Source organism: Antechinus flavipes, chromosome 5 (assembly GCF_016432865.1).
Source record: "Antechinus flavipes isolate AdamAnt ecotype Samford, QLD, Australia chromosome 5, AdamAnt_v2, whole genome shotgun sequence".
NCBI lineage: Eukaryota > Metazoa > Chordata > Mammalia > Dasyuromorphia > Dasyuridae > Antechinus > Antechinus flavipes.
The window spans coordinates 113051078-113068895 of record NC_067402.1 but is presented as its reverse complement, the minus strand read 5'-3'; the positions used below and the strand labels follow the sequence as shown (position 1 = coordinate 113068895).

The following is a 17818-nucleotide window of genomic DNA, read 5'->3' as shown; positions in this document are numbered from 1 at the left end:
CCCCAGGCACTTTCCTTAATCCAGTCACCGAAGGTGACTTCGACATCTTGGAGAAAACAGAGGAAACATTTTCTTCCCCTGCCCCCTCCAAAACCTCTCCTCTTCCCCATTACTGTGTGAAAGACATCATCATCCTCTCAATCACCAGGCTCAAACCTCATTGTCCTTCTCTGCTCCTCATTCACACTCTCCCCACATATCTAATCTTGTCATTTCTATCTTTACAACATCTCTATTATTTGTCCCCTTCTCTCCACTAAACCAGCTGCCACTCTGGCACAGGCCCTCATCAAACTCACACCCTGATTACTACAACAGCCTCCTTTCTGCTTGCTCTCCCAGCTTCAAATTTTTCACCCTCTATGTACAGCTTCCAAAGTAATCTTCCTGATTTACAGATCTCAAGAAACTCCAGTGACTACCTAGCCGCTGGGGCCAAATATAAAATCACATATTTGCCATTTGAATCTCTTTACAACTTTGTCCCTTTTTTTTCTTTTCAGTCTTGTCCCCTTACAGTTGATTGCCTTCATGAACTCTGTGATCCAGAAACGTTGGCCCTATTCGTTGGCCCCCGCTACACTCCATGACCAGATTCCATGCTTTTTTCAAGCCCAGAATGCTTTTCCTCTTTGCCCTGCTTCCCAGTTCTCCTGGTCTCTTTTAACTTAAAAAAAATCCCAACTTCTTCAGAAGACCTTTCCTGATCTGCTCTCCTCATCCTGAACCCCTATTGTGGCTGCCTTCCTTCTGAAATTCCCTTCCCTACTGAAATACAGTATCAATTTTATATACAAGACTATGTATAATTCCATGCACGTTGACTCCCATCCATAAGAATATGAACCCCTTGAAGGCAGGGACTGTGTTTTTGGTCCAATGCTTGGCACATAGTAAACACTTTATAAATGCTTCCTGAATGAATTAATCAAATATATATGTAGGCATATCAAGTAATGAACAACCAAAAGACTGGGTCATTCTTATTTGCTATGGCATATCAACATGGACAAAGGAGAATTAGTGAATAAAAATGTTCTATAATTCATATGCACATCTTAATGACCTATGGCAAAACATTATAAACAGATTGAGTCATTCCATATCCAACTGAGTCCCATACATATTGACAAATCTCTTTCATTTAGGAATAACCATCTGCCTTTAATCTTTACAATCACCATACCAACATGCCTCATTCACCTTAGAAACATAAACAGGGATCAAAATCCTCCCTTGGGAGTCAGTCAATATTATGCCAAGCAATTAATCACTGGGCAGTTATAACACTAAGCAGACCACATAGTCAAACAAAACATACAGAGATCACAAAGTACAGTGAATAAAAAGTACACATATACAGGAGATTGCACACGCATGCGCGTGCATGCACACACACACACACACACACACACACAGAAATATTTAGAAAAGAGAAAGCAAGAGAGACAAAATAGCTTGCTGCTGAGTCCCAAAACATTTATGTTCAATTCAACATATTCAACCACTTTAAACTTCTAAAATATTTTGCAAAAATAAAAAACAAAAATTAATTACTTAAAATAGTTCATTTGTAGATCTTCAACACTGATAATAATGAATTCTTTCAATGGCTTGCCCTAAATCTTAGAAATAGAAGGATCTTCAGAGACTACTTATTCCAAGTGATACCAAAAAAAAATCCTTTTACAACATCTCAACTTTCAACTCAAACATTATTTAAATCCAATCCCTTCATTTTAAAAGGCATCAGAGGCCCAGAGAGATAACTTACCCAAAGCCATACCTCAACAATCCTACTAAACCAGAAGCTATGTCCTGGAGATCCAAACCTTTCCATCTCCATCATTTCTGACCTGGGGCCTCAGTTCTTCTGCTTGCTAACTGACTCTGAGTCCATTGGGACCTTCTCTCCTCCAATTCATTTCTATCTAGTTATAGCACCACAACCAAATTAATTCTGCTCTAATTCCTGGTAGGGTAGGGTCTATTAATTTCCCTATGTATATTATTTCTCCCTATTAAAATGTAAGTCCTTGAGGGCAGGGTCCAGCCCAAATTTAGTGCTTATCACAATGTAGACACACAATGTAGACAGTGCTCAAAAGGTTAAAACCATCCCTACTCTCAATGAACTTACATTTCAGCAAAAGAGATAATAAGTACTTTTTAAAATATATGTCACATAAATATAAAGTTGAAGAAAAACACAAAAGTGTTAAATACAAGGAAGGGTACTAGCAGTTGCCAAGATTAGGAATGGCTTCATACAGAAGATGGTGTCTGGGGGCACCTTAAGGAAGAAAGATCCTCTCTTGAGATGGAGCTAAGGAGGAGAGCACACTGAAAGTATGGGAGAAGGCCAGTGCAAAGATCAGACTATCTGATGTGAGGAACAGAAAGCAGGGAGCACAGATCTGATTGGAGCAGAGGAGAGGGATTAAAGTCCAAAGGATCTGGAAAGGATGGATTCAATATGATTCATAAAGAAATATGAATTTTAAAAATTAATGTACATGTATAATCAGAAAAAAAACAATAAATAGGGGGGATAGGATGGAGCCATCCTGTGTAAGGGTTTTAAAGCTACACAGAGAAATTAATTTTCTTATTCTTGAAGCAAAAGGAAGCCACTGGAGTTGGTTGAGAGTAGAGAGTCATGTGGTCAGATCTTCTCTTATGAAAAATTACTTTGGAAACATGTACAATAGACCAGAGTGACAACAGACTTAAGACAAGGAAAATAATTAAGAGGCACCTAAAAGTAGGTGAGAGATAATGAGGAGCTGAACCAAGGTAGCAGCCATCCAGAGAATGTAGAATTTAGTCGTTAGGAAGTCTCTTCTTATACCAGGCCAAATCTAATTTTTTGAAACTCCCACCCACTGCTCCTCAGTATTCTTGAGCCAAGAAGCAGAGATCTAATCCCACTAAAACACAACAGCCCTTCAAATACTAGAAGACAGCTATTAAGTTCCAAGGCAATCATACCAGTTCCTTCAATCTATCCCACAATGGTATGATCTTAAGAACCTTCACCAACCTCATTACATTCCTGTGGATATTCAAAACTTTAGAACTGGATATGTACTCAATTACACAAAAATCTAATCATTCTTCCCAAATTGTTAGCTTGCCAACCACATTTATTTCCCAGAAAAAAATACTAAAAATACACCAGGTTTTTTTGGGTTTGGTTAGGCTGTTGTTTTTGTTATTGTTTTTCTTTTTTGTAGATGCACATAATTCCCTTTTTCTCTGGCAATCTGATGGCAGATAAAATTTCCATAATTTAACAAGAGATGGACCTCTATCAGGTAAAACACACCTTTTTACCTTGTTTGCAAAAGATTTCAAAATTAAGATTTGTAATATATACTGTATTCTAATAAGAAGTATGGTACAGTGCTACATTTGCAATCAGAGGCCCAGGATTCAAATCCTGACATTTTGACTTGCCTGTGTTAACTATTTAACCTTCCTAAGACTCATTTCTTCATCTACAAAATGAGAAAGTTGAACTAGATGGTATCTTAGATTCATTCCAGCTCTAAATCTATGATCTTATGATTTCTTCATGCTTTAAAACTGCATCTTACATGAAAAACTGTATTTTATGTCAATATAGTTTATATGGACAAGATAAAAAAAGAAATAGTTTTTTGAATACTTGGCAAATACCTTAGAGCTAGTCTCTTACTAAAATCTGAATCTTAATTTTATACTAATAAAAGATTCATTAGAAATTGATTATTCATAAAGATTAAAAACAGCTAATGTTATAAAACTTTTACTTTTTATTAAAATATATATATATATAATATACAAAGGCTAGCAAGTAATTCTATTGTTCAATAATAGCATTAGTTTATCAATACATTTCAGAATCAGGAAGTCAGATTTGGAAAGAACCTTAGCAATTTCTAAGAAAAAATCACTTAACTTTAGAGGAAGCTGGATATAGTAGCTACACTGCCGGAAGACTTGAGTTCAAATCCTATCTCAGATACAATATGTGATCCTTAGCAACTCATTCAATCTCTTAGTTTCTTAATCTGTCGAATGGAAATAATAACCACCACAGGGCTGAATACACAGGGTTGTTGTCAAGATCAAATAATACAATGTATCCTAAACTCTTTACAAACCTTAAAGTACTATATGAATGTTAGCTATTTTCCCCTTTGAGAAACTATACACAGAGAAAAGCCACTACCTCTCCAAGGAAAGCTATTCCATTTTTAATAATGGTATTTGCTAATAATTTACCTAAATTTACTTCTTTGTAACTTTTATCCACTGCTCCTAGTTTTGAACTTTGGGACCATGCAGAATAAGGCAATTTATCATAAATAAGCATTAACGTGCACATACTATGTTAGTATGTACTCGTGGGCACAATGCTAGGTGTTGGGGGTGAAAAAAATGCAAAAAATCCCTGGTCATAGAAGGGTCCCCTTTTATTAAGAAAGATAACATATCCAGATATAAATAGATACAGAATAAATACAGCATTGTTAAACACAAGGAAGCTAAGAAGGGGGTGAACTTATAGTGGAGGGAGGGAAGAGATCGGGGAAGGTCCCATGTAGAATACGGTGCTTCCGCTCCATCTCTTCTCTCTGTCATATAACAGACTTTCAAACATTTGAAGGTAAATATCCTTACCTCAAAACCTTCTCTTCCCCACTCTCTACAGCATAACCTCTTTTCCATCTTTGGAACATCCTCATGTTTATCAAATATTTTCCCAAGTCACTTAGAAAACTAAACATGAGATTTGAAATGTTCCTTGACCAGGTTCAGTATAACATGATTCTCACCCACTTATCCCTGGTTGTATGCTGTTCTTGATGTAGACTAAAACCATGTTCGCTTTCTTGACAGATATCACAGTTGAAATGTTGAAATGAGTTGATTAAACCCCCAGATATTTTTCATATGAATCGCTTTCTAGTCATGCCTCCCACTAATTTTTTCAAACCCAAGTTATAATAATTTTGTATTTACTCCTAGTACATTTTTTCTCATTAGCTTGGACAAAATATTCTAATCAACAAAATCTCTTTGAATCCTATCTTTGTCACCTTGTGTTAGCTATCCTTCCTAGCTTTAGGTCATCTGAAAATGTAATAATATGTAATAAAATGTAATAAAATGCCCTCTCTACCTTTATCCAAATCACCTTTAAAATTTTAAACACATATCAAATTCATATTCTTAGGTTACGCAACCTCTTTTCAAGTTGGCCAAAAAAAAAAAAAAAAAAAAACCCAACATAGAAACTACTCTGGGGACTGGACATTCAACCAGTTCCTAATTTTTATAACTAAATAAGTCTACTACCTTATCAATTCATGGGTATCCCAACAAAAGCAGCAACATTCTTTTCATTCATTTTTAAATGGGATTTGGAATGAGGGCAAATGGGAACAGATATAATAGATAATTCATAAAATAAATTTGTTCATAATCATGGATTTATAGTGAGGAAGAAGTGAAGTAGTATGAATGAAGAATTCATTATCAGATAGAGCCAAGATGGCAGAGGATCAGGAAGAGATATAGCCAAGCTCCTCCCTGTCCACCCCCCCCCCCCAACCCTACCCTAACCAGACTAAAAAACACACCAGACTGAATCCCAAAGGGGAAATCTAAGAAAAAAATTATTCATTTTTTCAGCCCAGTTTGGCATTGGAAAATGGATGAAGAGGTCTGCAGACACTGGGGACAAGCTCTGGCCAGAAGTGAAGCATTCCAGGGCAGGGAGAGGCAGTGTGTACCAGGGCAAGGAGAAGCCCCACATCCAACATCAATGGGGACCCAACTGTTGTGGGGTGCAGACAAATGCCAACTGGCAGTTCTGTTACTCACTCCCCAGTTCTAGGACACAGATCCAAGGTGGGCTGGAGGAGAATACCTGTGCCTAAGGATGGCTGAATTGGGTAAGGAATAATCCTGCGCCCTAGATTGTGCACTGAGCAAAGAGCAAGGTCAGATGCACAAGCTGCAGCTATGTGGCTTTTATCCCAGAAGCAGAGCAAAAACTGAATTCTGCTCTACAGAGAAATAACCAGGGCAAGAATCCCAGACCAAAGGGAAGCCTGCAGTTCGGTTATTCTGAACCAGCAAAGCTTTCCAGCTGGATCAGAGTAGTGAGTCTAGCAGCAATCAACTGAAATCCCAAACAGATAAGCCTGCTGGCCTGTCACTTAGAACCAAACCCAGGTTAGGAACTTAACAGAGCTCAGTTGAGGGGCCCAGGGGTCAGATATGACTTTAGGAGCAGTGAGAACGTGCAGATCCCCCGATTAAGCTGTCCCTGAGATCTGATAATAACGTAACATTCAATGACCCAAGAAGCAGCAGCACTAGTCCAGATATTCTGGCCAGAAATGTGTAGATCCTGGCCCTAATATAAAGTCCAAAGTCAACAAGTAGCTTGGAAGAATAAGCAAACAACAAAAACAAAAAAAAACAAAAAAAGTATTTCACCATAAAAACTCTTATGGTGAAACAGACAAAATACAAATACAGAAGAAATGAATGACTCCCAAAACAGTTATAAGTAAAGCCTCAAAGAAAAAATATAGTTTTAGCAAAGATTCAACAAGAATTCCTAAAAGAAATGAAGCAAGAGTTTTTAAAATTTTAAATATTCTTTTATAAATGAAATGAAAGCATTAGAATAAATAAATGGAAAAGAAATTAAAATATTAGAATAAAGAACTGGGGGAAAAATTGTTGTAAGAGGTACAAAATTTTATCCAAGCAACAAACGTCCTCAAAATTAGATTGGAGCTAATAGAAGCTAATCACTCTAAAAAGCATCAAAACAAAGTCAAAAGATTGAAACAATGGGGGAGGGGGGAATGTAAGGTATCTTACATCAAAAAAGGTGAGCTGGAAAATAGATCAAGAAGAGAAAATCTATAAATTACTAGGTAACTCAAACACCATGAAGAAAAAAAAAAAAAAGACCTAGACATCTCATTTCAAGAAATCATAAAATAAAATTATCCAGGCTCCTTAGGAAAAAAGTCATTTCCTTCAGGGTCAAACAGTTAGTAGGTTGAATGTCACTGAATTTGTGCCCATGGAAATGAGTCTTCCTGATTTCAAGCCCAGTGTTCTATCCAGTTGGCCACCATGCTATCCTAGAATCTGAGGGCAAAGTGAAAAAAGTGAAAATAGCTCCTAAAAGAAATCTCAACATGAAAATTCCAAAGTTCAATATAGCCAAAATCTAATACTTCCAGGTCAAAGAAAAAAATATTTAAAATTGGAAGTAAAGAATGTGTCAAGGAACCACAGACAGGATTACACATGATTTAGCAGCCATCACAATAAAAGAAACAGAGAATGTGGAATACAATATCCTAGAAAACAAAGGCTTACAGGCAAGGTTGACTCTGGCTTCATAGACACTTTAAATAGAAGCATGAATCAAGAGAAAAGTAAAAAGATAAATAAGTGCAAGCAAACACAAAGGACTGACTGCTTACGATCTAACATGGAGAAATGATACATTGGTGTACCCTCTCTCTTATTGCCAGGGATGACAGAAGGGAGATTGGAAAAAAAAAAAAAAGGACAGGGCATGACTGTTCTGTCTTGATCTTGAAAGAAGAATGGAAATATGTATATAAATGAACTGGAACACTATTTATTGTGTAGCAAGAAATGAAGAATATGGCTTCAGAGAAATCCGAGAGGACTTACATAAACAATGAACAGAATCAGGAGAACAAGTTACATAATGATCATAATATATAAAGACAAAAAACTTGAAAAGATTTAGGAACGCTAATGAGTATAATAGCTACCCATAATTCTAGAGGCCTAATGATGCAATATACTACTTATCATCTGATAGAGAAGTGAAAGACTCAGACTGCAGAATGAGACCTTTTTTTTTTTTTTTTTTTGACAAGGCCAATTAGTTTGCTTAACTATACATGCTTGTAACTGGAACTTTGTTTTTTCTTTTATTCTCATTGGGGAGAGAAGGTATATTGTTTAATGATTTAAAAAATTATTAAAAAAGAAAAAGAATATCTGTGCACATTATAAAATCACAGATTTAGACTTGAAAGTTTCCTCTATAGCTATCAGGGCCACCTCTCTATACAAATGAGGAACTGAAGCCCAGGCCTCCCTAGGTTAGGTTTAAGTGACTTTTTTAAGTGACAAGAGCTCCTAGGTATCTCTATAAGGTTATCAGGTCTTCCTGTCTCCAAGTCTAGCACTCTACAAATGGACTATATGCAATCTGAAGTGTGACTGATTTATAATCTTAATTATATATTGCTTAATTTAGTCAAAATTAGTTTTTCTTTCTCAAAAAATGGGGGGAGGGTTACATATTCCAGGAATACATCATAAAACAGAAGGAAGCAGACAGGCCTAAAATCTGACTTATGGCTAATCCAAAAAGTAGATAATCCATATACATGTGATGGAGTTGATTATATACAGCACTCTAAAAATATTTCACTTTTATGCATATTAGACTACATCATCTTCCAGCCAAAATAGAACCTATCACCTGAAATAAAACTTATAGGATTTTCAATCTTAGACTTCTAAACAGATGCTATGTGTCTCCTACCTATTTATATCAACATTTCAAATTCTGGTAGTGATAGTCTGTAGAGTTAAAAATGTTTCTATTCATGTTATAAACATCCTCTTTGAAGAGATTATAACTTGGGTGTCAGATGTGCCACAAACTGAGATTTAGAAGCCTATGAAATAAATATTTCTATTCTACTGTTTTGCAGTAAAATTGGAGTTTTCACTGTCACTGATAATGAGAGAGAAGAATATTTTGGATCTCTTTTTCAGATCTATTCAAAATTATCTTTGGTTGTACAAGTCTAAATATCATATATTATCATGGACTTTGACCCTACATCTGAATCAGTAGAAATATGGGCTAATGGAGCAAAGTAAAAGAATAATTTAAATGACGTAGGTTCAAATTGCAGACCTACTCATTTTATTAACCTGACTATGAAATTTTCTAAAATGAGATTTTTCAAACTAGCAAATAAGGATAACAAATAATATGTATCTGATGATAGAAATCATAAAAATCAACAAACTAATAATAATTGAGTAAGAACTTGGGTAAATATTTCCCTTCCCTGGCTCTCAATTTCTTCACCTGGGAAATAAACGATGAACTAGATGATCTCTTGAGCTCTTACAAGTCTAAGTCTGTAATCTTCCAGACGTACTTCATATCAATAATTTTTAATATCCTAGAAGAACAAAATTATGTAAAAATAAAGACAGTAAAGATATTTATACTGCTATTCCAGCTTCACAATACACCTTCAGAAGCAGGGTTAGAAATAAGACAAATTTTCCCACTTATGAAAAAAGCATAAAGAACAACTTCGTTAATGCAGCTCCTCTAATCCACTTGCTAGAGAATTAATCATTATTATTAGCAACTTCTGCACTTACTTTCCCCCGCCAAAAAAGGAAAGAATCAAGAGCATTACTTCCATGGAAAGTTTACAAGATAACTGCCATAATTTAAAAAAATAGATCACTTGATTCATTAAACAGATAAAAAGTATATAATACAGTATCAAATACATTGGCCTATGACCAGATGTATACCCTCAAGGGATAAACTGAATTTTTTATGAAGCAGTATCTTATTTTGTTTAACTAATTACGTTACTAAGATTTAAAAATAGAGTTCTAAAAAAAATAGTCCTAAACTTATATAAACTTAATAAACTTCTCTATTATACTAAAAGAAAAATACTGTATTGCAACATTACATCAAGGATGATCCAACAAATCAAAAATGATAGCAATAAAATTCCACTATGTTACTTTCCCCTATGATCTGCAAATAAAGTAACTTTTAGCAACTGGCCCAACTCCCACTCAATAAAATACAACACAGCCTGAGATTTCAACATCTAATATAAATTATAGGAGCTTTTCCCTTCAATATTACCCACTCATTTATCTCAACCATTGGCTGAGATCCTTGGTTAAAATACAGGGTGTACCAAAAGTTTTAGTGCAGTTTTTATAAGTTAGATTTTGAACTTTCCTGCTTCTAGCTTTTGCTGGGAGAAAATTCTGAGGTATTTTTTCAACTGTAAAATGAGTAGGTTGGACATTACACTCTCTGAGCAGAGTCTCTTAACGTGCTAGCTAACTTTTACTAAATGAAAAACGGATAACTTTGTTTCAGCATAATAGATTTCCTTTGTGTCCTGTGTATTTTATTTTGCATATTTAAAAGCATTAGTATGAAAAGCCATCCAAAGATTTTGCCAGATTACCAAATAGGTCCACAATACAAATAGTTTAAGAACTGCTCCAACGTCCTTTTCATATCTAAATCTATGACACTAATAAAAGACGTGCTTGTAAACTCTTTACAAGGACCTAAACCTAATTACTATTGTAACTACGGCAAGATTATCAATTTTTCCCCTCCCCTTATGCACATGTACAGAGAACATCATGTAATGAAAGCCGAGCTCTGACGCAGCAAGTAATGGACCAGGGATGATCTGGTAGTTTCTGCAGAAATGTTGTTTTTCTCCACCCAGATAAGGTAAAAAGTTTAATGAAGATGACCAAGTACCTCTCCCTAGTCAATGTTAACCTAATCTTATAACCAAAAAACTGCTCTGGAGCTAAAAGTAATCAATAGATCTAAGTGAGGCTGGGCAAGTCATGACCAACGTACTTCCCCTCCTTTTTGTAGCTTGATGTTCGTGGAAAAACCAAACAAAATACAAAGTATACCAAAGAACTCTGTATTTGCTGTTTAAAGCCACCCATGTTTTTTTCTTAGTATATTAATATACTAAAGCACTAAAGAGATTAAGATGGCTGAAAATGAGAAGGTTTGGGCACTGTAAGATACCAATACAAAATTCATATGCCAAATCAACATTTAAATTTATTTACAAGGCACATATCTATTAGATCTCTATTGTTCCATCTTGTTACCCCACCAGATTGCTGGGACCTAAAAAGCAGATGTGCATGGTAAATAGCATAGCAGTAAAAGCAAGTGTCAGGGATCCAATGGAGGCTTAACAAATGATGGCTCACAACCAGAATTCAAAAGACTAAGGTATCCATTATATAATATTCATCATTTGGAAATTCTTTTCAATCATATAAATACCTTAAACTAAAACTTTTCTTTACCCTGTTTTATTTGAAGAGACCTTATTTATGCAAGTTCTCAGTGAACAAGTGTTTACAAAAATAAATGCTCACTTGTTTCAGCCCAAATGGTTACAAAACATACGTGGCAAAAGAAATGTTTGTTCCGGGACAGACAGCGTGACCCAATTTTTTTCTCCTCAAGAGTTCCACAATACAGCTTGTGCTATACCACATACATTCCTGTTCTTCTCTCTGACACACCCAGCTCATGACCTGCAAATTTTCACGTTGTATGGAAGTATAACAAACTTTTAAATGATGTAACAACAGAAATATCTATGAAAATCTAAATAGGTCAACCAAATTTTTTTAAAGCTCACTTGTCCCAAATGTGCTTAAGACCCCTTGCATTATATACAGTGTTTCAAAAGTCTTAGTGCAGTTTTATAGTTAAGCTTTAATAGCTTAAAATTGCACTAAGAGATTTGGAATACCATGTATATATGTACAATATATGTTCCATATACATATGCACATATTATATAATACATACATGTATATATTGATGTTTAAACATACATATACATATCTGTGTATAATATACGAATATACACTTATCTCTTTATGTACGTATCTATCTATATATATAAACTAGCTGTAGATGTAAACACATTCATCTTTCTATGTATGTGTATATATATATACACAATACATATCTACATATATTTGTATAAATATAAATATATTTGTATATAAATACATACATATTTGCATATTTATGCATACATATTCATGTAAATATAAATTGTATAGATGTGTATATATTTATAGGGCACATTATATATGTATATATTCATATATGTATATATAATACCGATTTTAAAAATATGCAAACTCTTCCCTAAGCTTAGTGTTCTGGTGTATCAATGTTGATATCTACATCTAGCCTCCCAATTTGACTTAATGCAGCGTTCACCCAAGTTTATGGGGGTACATTTTCACGGAAAGAAATGTACATTACTTTTTCTTAAGAGGAAGCTGCTACAAACACTCGGAACCAACATCTTCCTTTCCCACCTCGGCTCAGGGTGCAGCCCCGTCCCCCGAACCCCTCCCCATCTCTCTCTCTTCCAGCCTCTGCTCCTCCTTGGGTCGGACTTCCTTTTGAGTCATTTGGGGTCCCCCCCCCACCACAGTACTAAGCTCTTCGAAGTTGTTCGGAGTAATAAAGTTGTGCCAGTTGTCACTCGGCGGCACGTGCAAAGCTCTCGCTAATTCTGAAGCGCTCCCCCTCGCCCCCCAGAACACAGAATATAGGGGGGACATCCGTGTCAGTTACGCCGATGCACTAAACCACTCCCGACTCGGCCCCTACTCGGGATGCATCTACCTGCGGAGGATACCGGGCAGCTCTCGGACCACCGCTAACCACCCCCTTCCTCCGAGCCCGCCCCCGCCTTCGGCCCCGCCCCCACCAGGAGCAGGGTCTTGAGGACGTCAACGCGCCCTCTTTTCCTCCCCTCCCACCCAACAGACACGTGACTCGACACGCGTCAGCTGCACGCGGGTCCCATCAAAACAAAAACAGAGGCCGGCCGAGCCGGGCGTCGGCGGCGCGCCCCGGAGGGAGGGCTCGCGGAAAGGGGGGAGGGCGGAGCGGGAACGAGCACGAGCACGCGCCCGCACGCCCGCCGCCGCCGCGAAGGGACACGGGACCGGGCCACGGCCACGGCCGCGCGCCGGAGACGGCAGCGGCGGTCGCGGCGGCGGCGGCGGCTCCGCTCCTAGGACCCAGCTCCCGCGTCAGCCCAGGGGCGGGGAACCGCGGGCGGCTGACAGCCTGTTTACGGCTCAAGCTCCGCCCGTGTCCTTTTCTCCCTGCCGGGAATGGAAGCGGCAGAGTCTGCCCCCAGGGACCGCGCCCGGAAACCGCCGCCGGGGGACAGGGCTCCGGGGCGCGCCTCCACCCCCACGGCGCATCCCAGTCCTGCGTGGGAGCGGTCCGGCCCCGGATGCGGCTCCGGCCAGCCAGGATCTGTTCCTCAATCCCCGCTCCCGCCCCACGCGCGTCCTTTCCCCACCTCCGAGGTTGTCCGTCGTTTCCTCCCTTATGCAACCGCTCCTGAGAAGGGCTGGGACCCCCACCCGCGTGTGCGTGGTGGGGACTCTCCATTCTTCGCCTCCAGCTCCATCAGTTTTTTAAAGGATGGAGGACGGTGGGAGAAGAACGAGAGTGGGCAGGCAGGCAGCCCGGGAGGGACGACTTCCAAGCTGTCAGCAGCCATCCCATCCCCACCCTGGAACACCCACCCACCTAGTCTTCGCTCCGATCCCCCGCGGGCTGGGAAAAAGGAGGAGGAGGAGGCTCTCTTCTCCCGGATACTTCGCAGCCCAGAGGAGAACAAGGTCCGTCCCTTGTCCCTTAAGGCTTCGCAAACTTCCCACACTGTCCTAGCAAATAGAAAAGGCACGGGGAAAAAAGTAAAAAAAGTTATTTTAAAAAAGAAATGCGCTTGGCCGCCACACACCTGCTCAGCGTCCGAAGCGCTGCCGCTGGCTGGCGTGGCCCACCCGGGCTGCAAAACTCCAGCCCCGGAGCCCTCCACTCGCCCCTGCGCGCCTGGACGGCGTGAAAGAGAGCCCGGCTGCCCGGGCAAAGTGCGAAGGGGCTTCGGCAAGCGAGGCACCCTCGTGTTCTCCAGTGGGAAAGGAGGAAAAATGAAGCAAAAATAAGGGAGGCATCTCCGGGATGTGGTGCGAAGGTTTTCGAAGAGGGAGCGAAGGCGCCACCCCCGGACGCGCGCGCCCCCTCCCTCCCCTTATTTTTGTTGACAGCAAAGGTTGAGGGTGGGGGTGGGAGGGAAAGAAATGAAATAGTTATCCCTAGGTTTGGGATGTTGTTCTCCGAGGGGTGGAGAGGTGGGTTGCTGAAATGGAAACAGCCTTCTCCTCCCTTCCCTCCCCCCTCTTCCCCTCCTCCTCCTCCTCCTCCTCCTCTTCTGTTTACCTCAAGTTTGAATTTTATCTGCGCAACATTAGCTGGAATGCGGACATTGAAGAAAAAAAAAAAGCCACCACTCTCTGAACCCAGCAGCAGCTCCGGAGGAGCCATGTGGCATCAAGCCACCTAACTGGGGGGATGGGGGGCATCAAAGTCTTCTTAGCCACCCAAACATGGCGAAATCACCTCGAAATCCCTCTCGGATGCCACCAATCCCACCTTCCCTCTCCCGGCTTCCCCAAATCGGTTCCTGGGGCTGCCGGACCCCTCTGGGGAAAAGGAGGGGAAAACCGAAGGGCGCTGGAGAATGGGAAGGGGCAGAGCGGGGAGGAGGGCAGCACAGGCCAGAGGAGGGGAAAGTGTTACCCATGTACATCCCCCCCCCAAAAAAAAAAAAAAACATCCCGAGAAACCGAGCCTAAAAGATGCCTTTTCCCGACATCATCTTCTTTTTTTCTTTAAATTACATGGCAAGTCTTAAAGCGAAGGAAAGAAAATTCTTCTCCCAAAGTCCTGTTGGACCAGCTTTGCCTCCTATAAATAACTTACCTTCGGGTAACTGACACGCTGCTAAAAATCCTTCTGTTTTCTTCCATGTGAGCGAAGTGCAAAAGGGGAAAAAAACAGATGCGCATGTATCGCGGCGGCTCCTCTTCTAGAATTTCCCCTTTTTGACTATCGCGACTTTGGAGACAGGTGCAGTCCTGGAGGAGGCTAGTAGAGGAAAGTTGGTGTCTGCCCCGCTCCTGGGGGAGGGGGACTTGCAGGATGCGGGGCTGAGGACCCCTGCCCTCCACCCTTTGCCCGATCCCCCATCCCCCGTCCCCCACGACGGACCCCTCTCCTCCTCATCTCGGAGGCGGCTGCTGCGTGTGGGCTGGTCTGCAGGGGAGGTGGCGTAGTTTCTCTTCCTCCCACCTCTTCTCACTCACTTGTTTTTGTAGCCCTGGGCTCCCCGAATGCTCTCCGCTCCACAATGTTGTTTCATTATATCATGTCCATCATGTGACACCGGAGAGGCCTCTCTATGGAAACTTAAAGGGGACTCCCACGTGACTCTGCAGCAGCAGCAAGCAGCAGCAGCAGCATCAACAACAGCAGCGGCAGGACCGGCGGCGGCAACAGCGTGGGTCTCAGCACCACCCACCAATCCCCCCTCGCAGCATCCTCGAGGGGCTCCTGGGGCTGCGGGAGAAAAAGCCAGGGCGCACCAACAATTAGGGACCAGTCTTCTCGCTTTCTCTCTCTCTCTTTTAAAGAGTGCCTTATTACACTGAACAGAAGAAAGAGCCGTGCTTCCTTAAATCCTTCCGACATTCACAAAACCCACACGCTGTTAGAAATGACATCTCAGTATTTCCTATTTTATGTTTCCCTGGCCGTAATGAGTTCCCCAACAGATATGAGTCATTTTAAAAGGCTGAAAAAAATAAAATAAAATAAAATAAGACAAAAACAAAATTTTACTTTTCCCTCTGCAACTCCAATCTGATTTGTGGTGGAGCAGCAACGACCAAACAGTAAGACTACAGCACTAATAACCAGGCTCCCTTGAACGCATCATTACCAGCCCTAAAGCTTTCTAGAATTAGAATCCCCCCGGTAACTGTGTCGATGATGCATGAGGAAGGCAAAAGGCAATGCAGTTTTTCTCTTCCGCAGCTAAATTAGGGTTTGGGTGCTGACAGCAGTAAAAACTTGTTTGTGTCAGGAAGCAAAGTTCTCAGATATGACCCGGAAGGTACAGATGAAACTAAGGTGTTACTTTTTCTTTTCAGTTATTTTTCTGGCCATCTTCTTTCGGATAAGTGAAACATTGTAGGGTGTCTTTGTGGGATAAAATATCATTTAAAAAACGTATTTCATATAAAAATTTCATGCTTGATTATATTAAAATTAGGAAAAATCTCATGTAGACTAGATTTGGAAGCACTATTTCTACCAAGAGGACTTATGAATGTCCTTTGAAACAGTGAAGAATGTATTCAGTAATTTCAACATTCTGACATATTCTTTCCCAATATTTAACTTTTTAGTTCTCAAAATGTGCTCTCATTTGGTGGGTTTAGGAAACTGGGAGGAGAGGAAGAGAGGGAAAAAGATGGAGAGGGAATCTTTTAATCAACGGAGAGGGTTTTGCTGTCTGCGCTGATGGAGGAAGTTCAGTTTCATATGCTTACTTCTATACTGATGGATCACAGATTTCTTGTTACTTTTTATTTCTCCACATACCTCTGCACTGTCAGAAAATTTCAAACCTTTGAAAGAATGTCATTCTCCCTCCCCCTCCCCCCCCAAAAGTTAATGCTATGATGCCTTATGTATTTTGTAGGAGAAAAATAAGAAATATTCCCAGTGTAGACGGAATTATGTAAAACTTAGCAGAAACTCTAAGGTGGAAGAGCTCTGAGCATCCTTCCATCAGTTTTCCCCTCAGGCTGGCTCTGTCCTTATCCCATTTCCCATCAGTGATAAAACTTTTCCATTGCACCACTTCATATCCTAAAATGTTCCCACAGGTTCCCCCCTCCCTAATTAATGCTTTTCTTCCATATTTATATCTCCTTTCTCTTTCTCCTGGAACCAAATTTGAGTTTTTTCTCTACTAGCATCTTAACTCTGGCCTCTCAAAGCTCTCCATTCCCCTTTCTCCCTTCCTCCACCAGCTCATCTTTTCCCAAACCTTTTTATCTCACCTCTGCCTCTCCCCACCGCCACCATCCTCGAACCTCTCTGACTTCCCAGAAGCACTATCTTTCTCTTAGTCGCCTACCCAATTCCCTTGCCCACCACCATCTTCGATGAAGACACTCCTCCTACTGAGGTTCCCGTTCAGAATCCCCTCAAGCAGGTCTTCATCCATCGTGACCCCAATTGCCCATGCTCCATCGTGTTCACCGCCTTCCTCTCTCTGGCCTCTTTGCTTCTCACCTGCGAGGCCCTAGCCCCACCTTGCTCCCCTGTAGGTGGGCAGGAACGGGTGCTCTAGAAGCAGGGGAGTGGGGGATTCCCCTCCTTTCTACGTCTCCTTCTCCTCTCCGCCCCCCGCCCTTCCTGCGTTGCTGCGCTTCCTGGGCCACTGGGTTTGGACTACTGCAGCAGCTGCTGTTCTGCTGTGTCATGGAAGGAGGCAGCGGCGGTGGCTGGCGCTCAAGGGGGAGGAGGGGAGGAACCCGATCTCCGGTACCGAGGGGCTGGAGGCAGCCCAGCTCTCCCAGAGCCGCCTTATAGCGGGACAGGTGGCAGCCCTCCTATCCCGGGTGACACCCACCTCGGGGACCATGGTAAGTAGGGCGACCCAGGTGGGAGATGGGCAGGGAGGTAGGATGTGGAACGGGAGAGCGGGTCTTCGCCGCCAGCCCAGCTGAGATGGATACAGAGCTCTACAGCTTGAACCCAAAGCCGGACCACAAGAGGGAATGATTCACGGCCTGAGATGCCTCATCATCACAGTTTCATCTTATCCCATCAGCCCTGGCGCTTTAGGTGAACAGGAGGAGGAAACACTGGATTCCTGTAGACTGAGGCTTTAGTTTTGCTCCACTTGTTTATAATTTGCCTTGCCCAGGACTAGAGAAAGGGATGGGATGGGAAATCTGCCCAACCCCACTTTAGTCCCGAAAATAATATCCTTGGCTCAAAGCCTGAAAGAAACAG

At 41.1% G+C, this 17818-nt stretch overlaps 1 protein-coding gene and 1 long non-coding RNA gene across 2 annotated transcripts in view; one reads left to right on the top strand and one right to left on the bottom strand.

The window, feature by feature from the left end:
• LOC127564712 (uncharacterized) overlaps positions 1–14809 on the bottom strand; it is a 113282-nt gene extending 98473 nt beyond the window's left edge. Inside the window, exon 1 of the long non-coding RNA XR_007954342.1 lies at positions 14711–14809. This is a non-coding gene — a long non-coding RNA (uncharacterized LOC127564712). The remainder of the gene's footprint in view (positions 1–14710) is intronic.
• Positions 12938–14857, top strand: LOC127564711 (programmed cell death protein 7-like). The gene is made up of 2 exons (XM_052001448.1): positions 12938–13566; positions 14768–14857. The coding sequence occupies exons 1-2, from the start codon at positions 13048–13050 to the stop codon at positions 14834–14836; spliced, it is 588 nt and encodes a 195-aa protein (XP_051857408.1). The 5' UTR covers positions 12938–13047; the 3' UTR covers positions 14837–14857.
• Positions 14858–17818: the final 2961 nt, after the last annotated feature.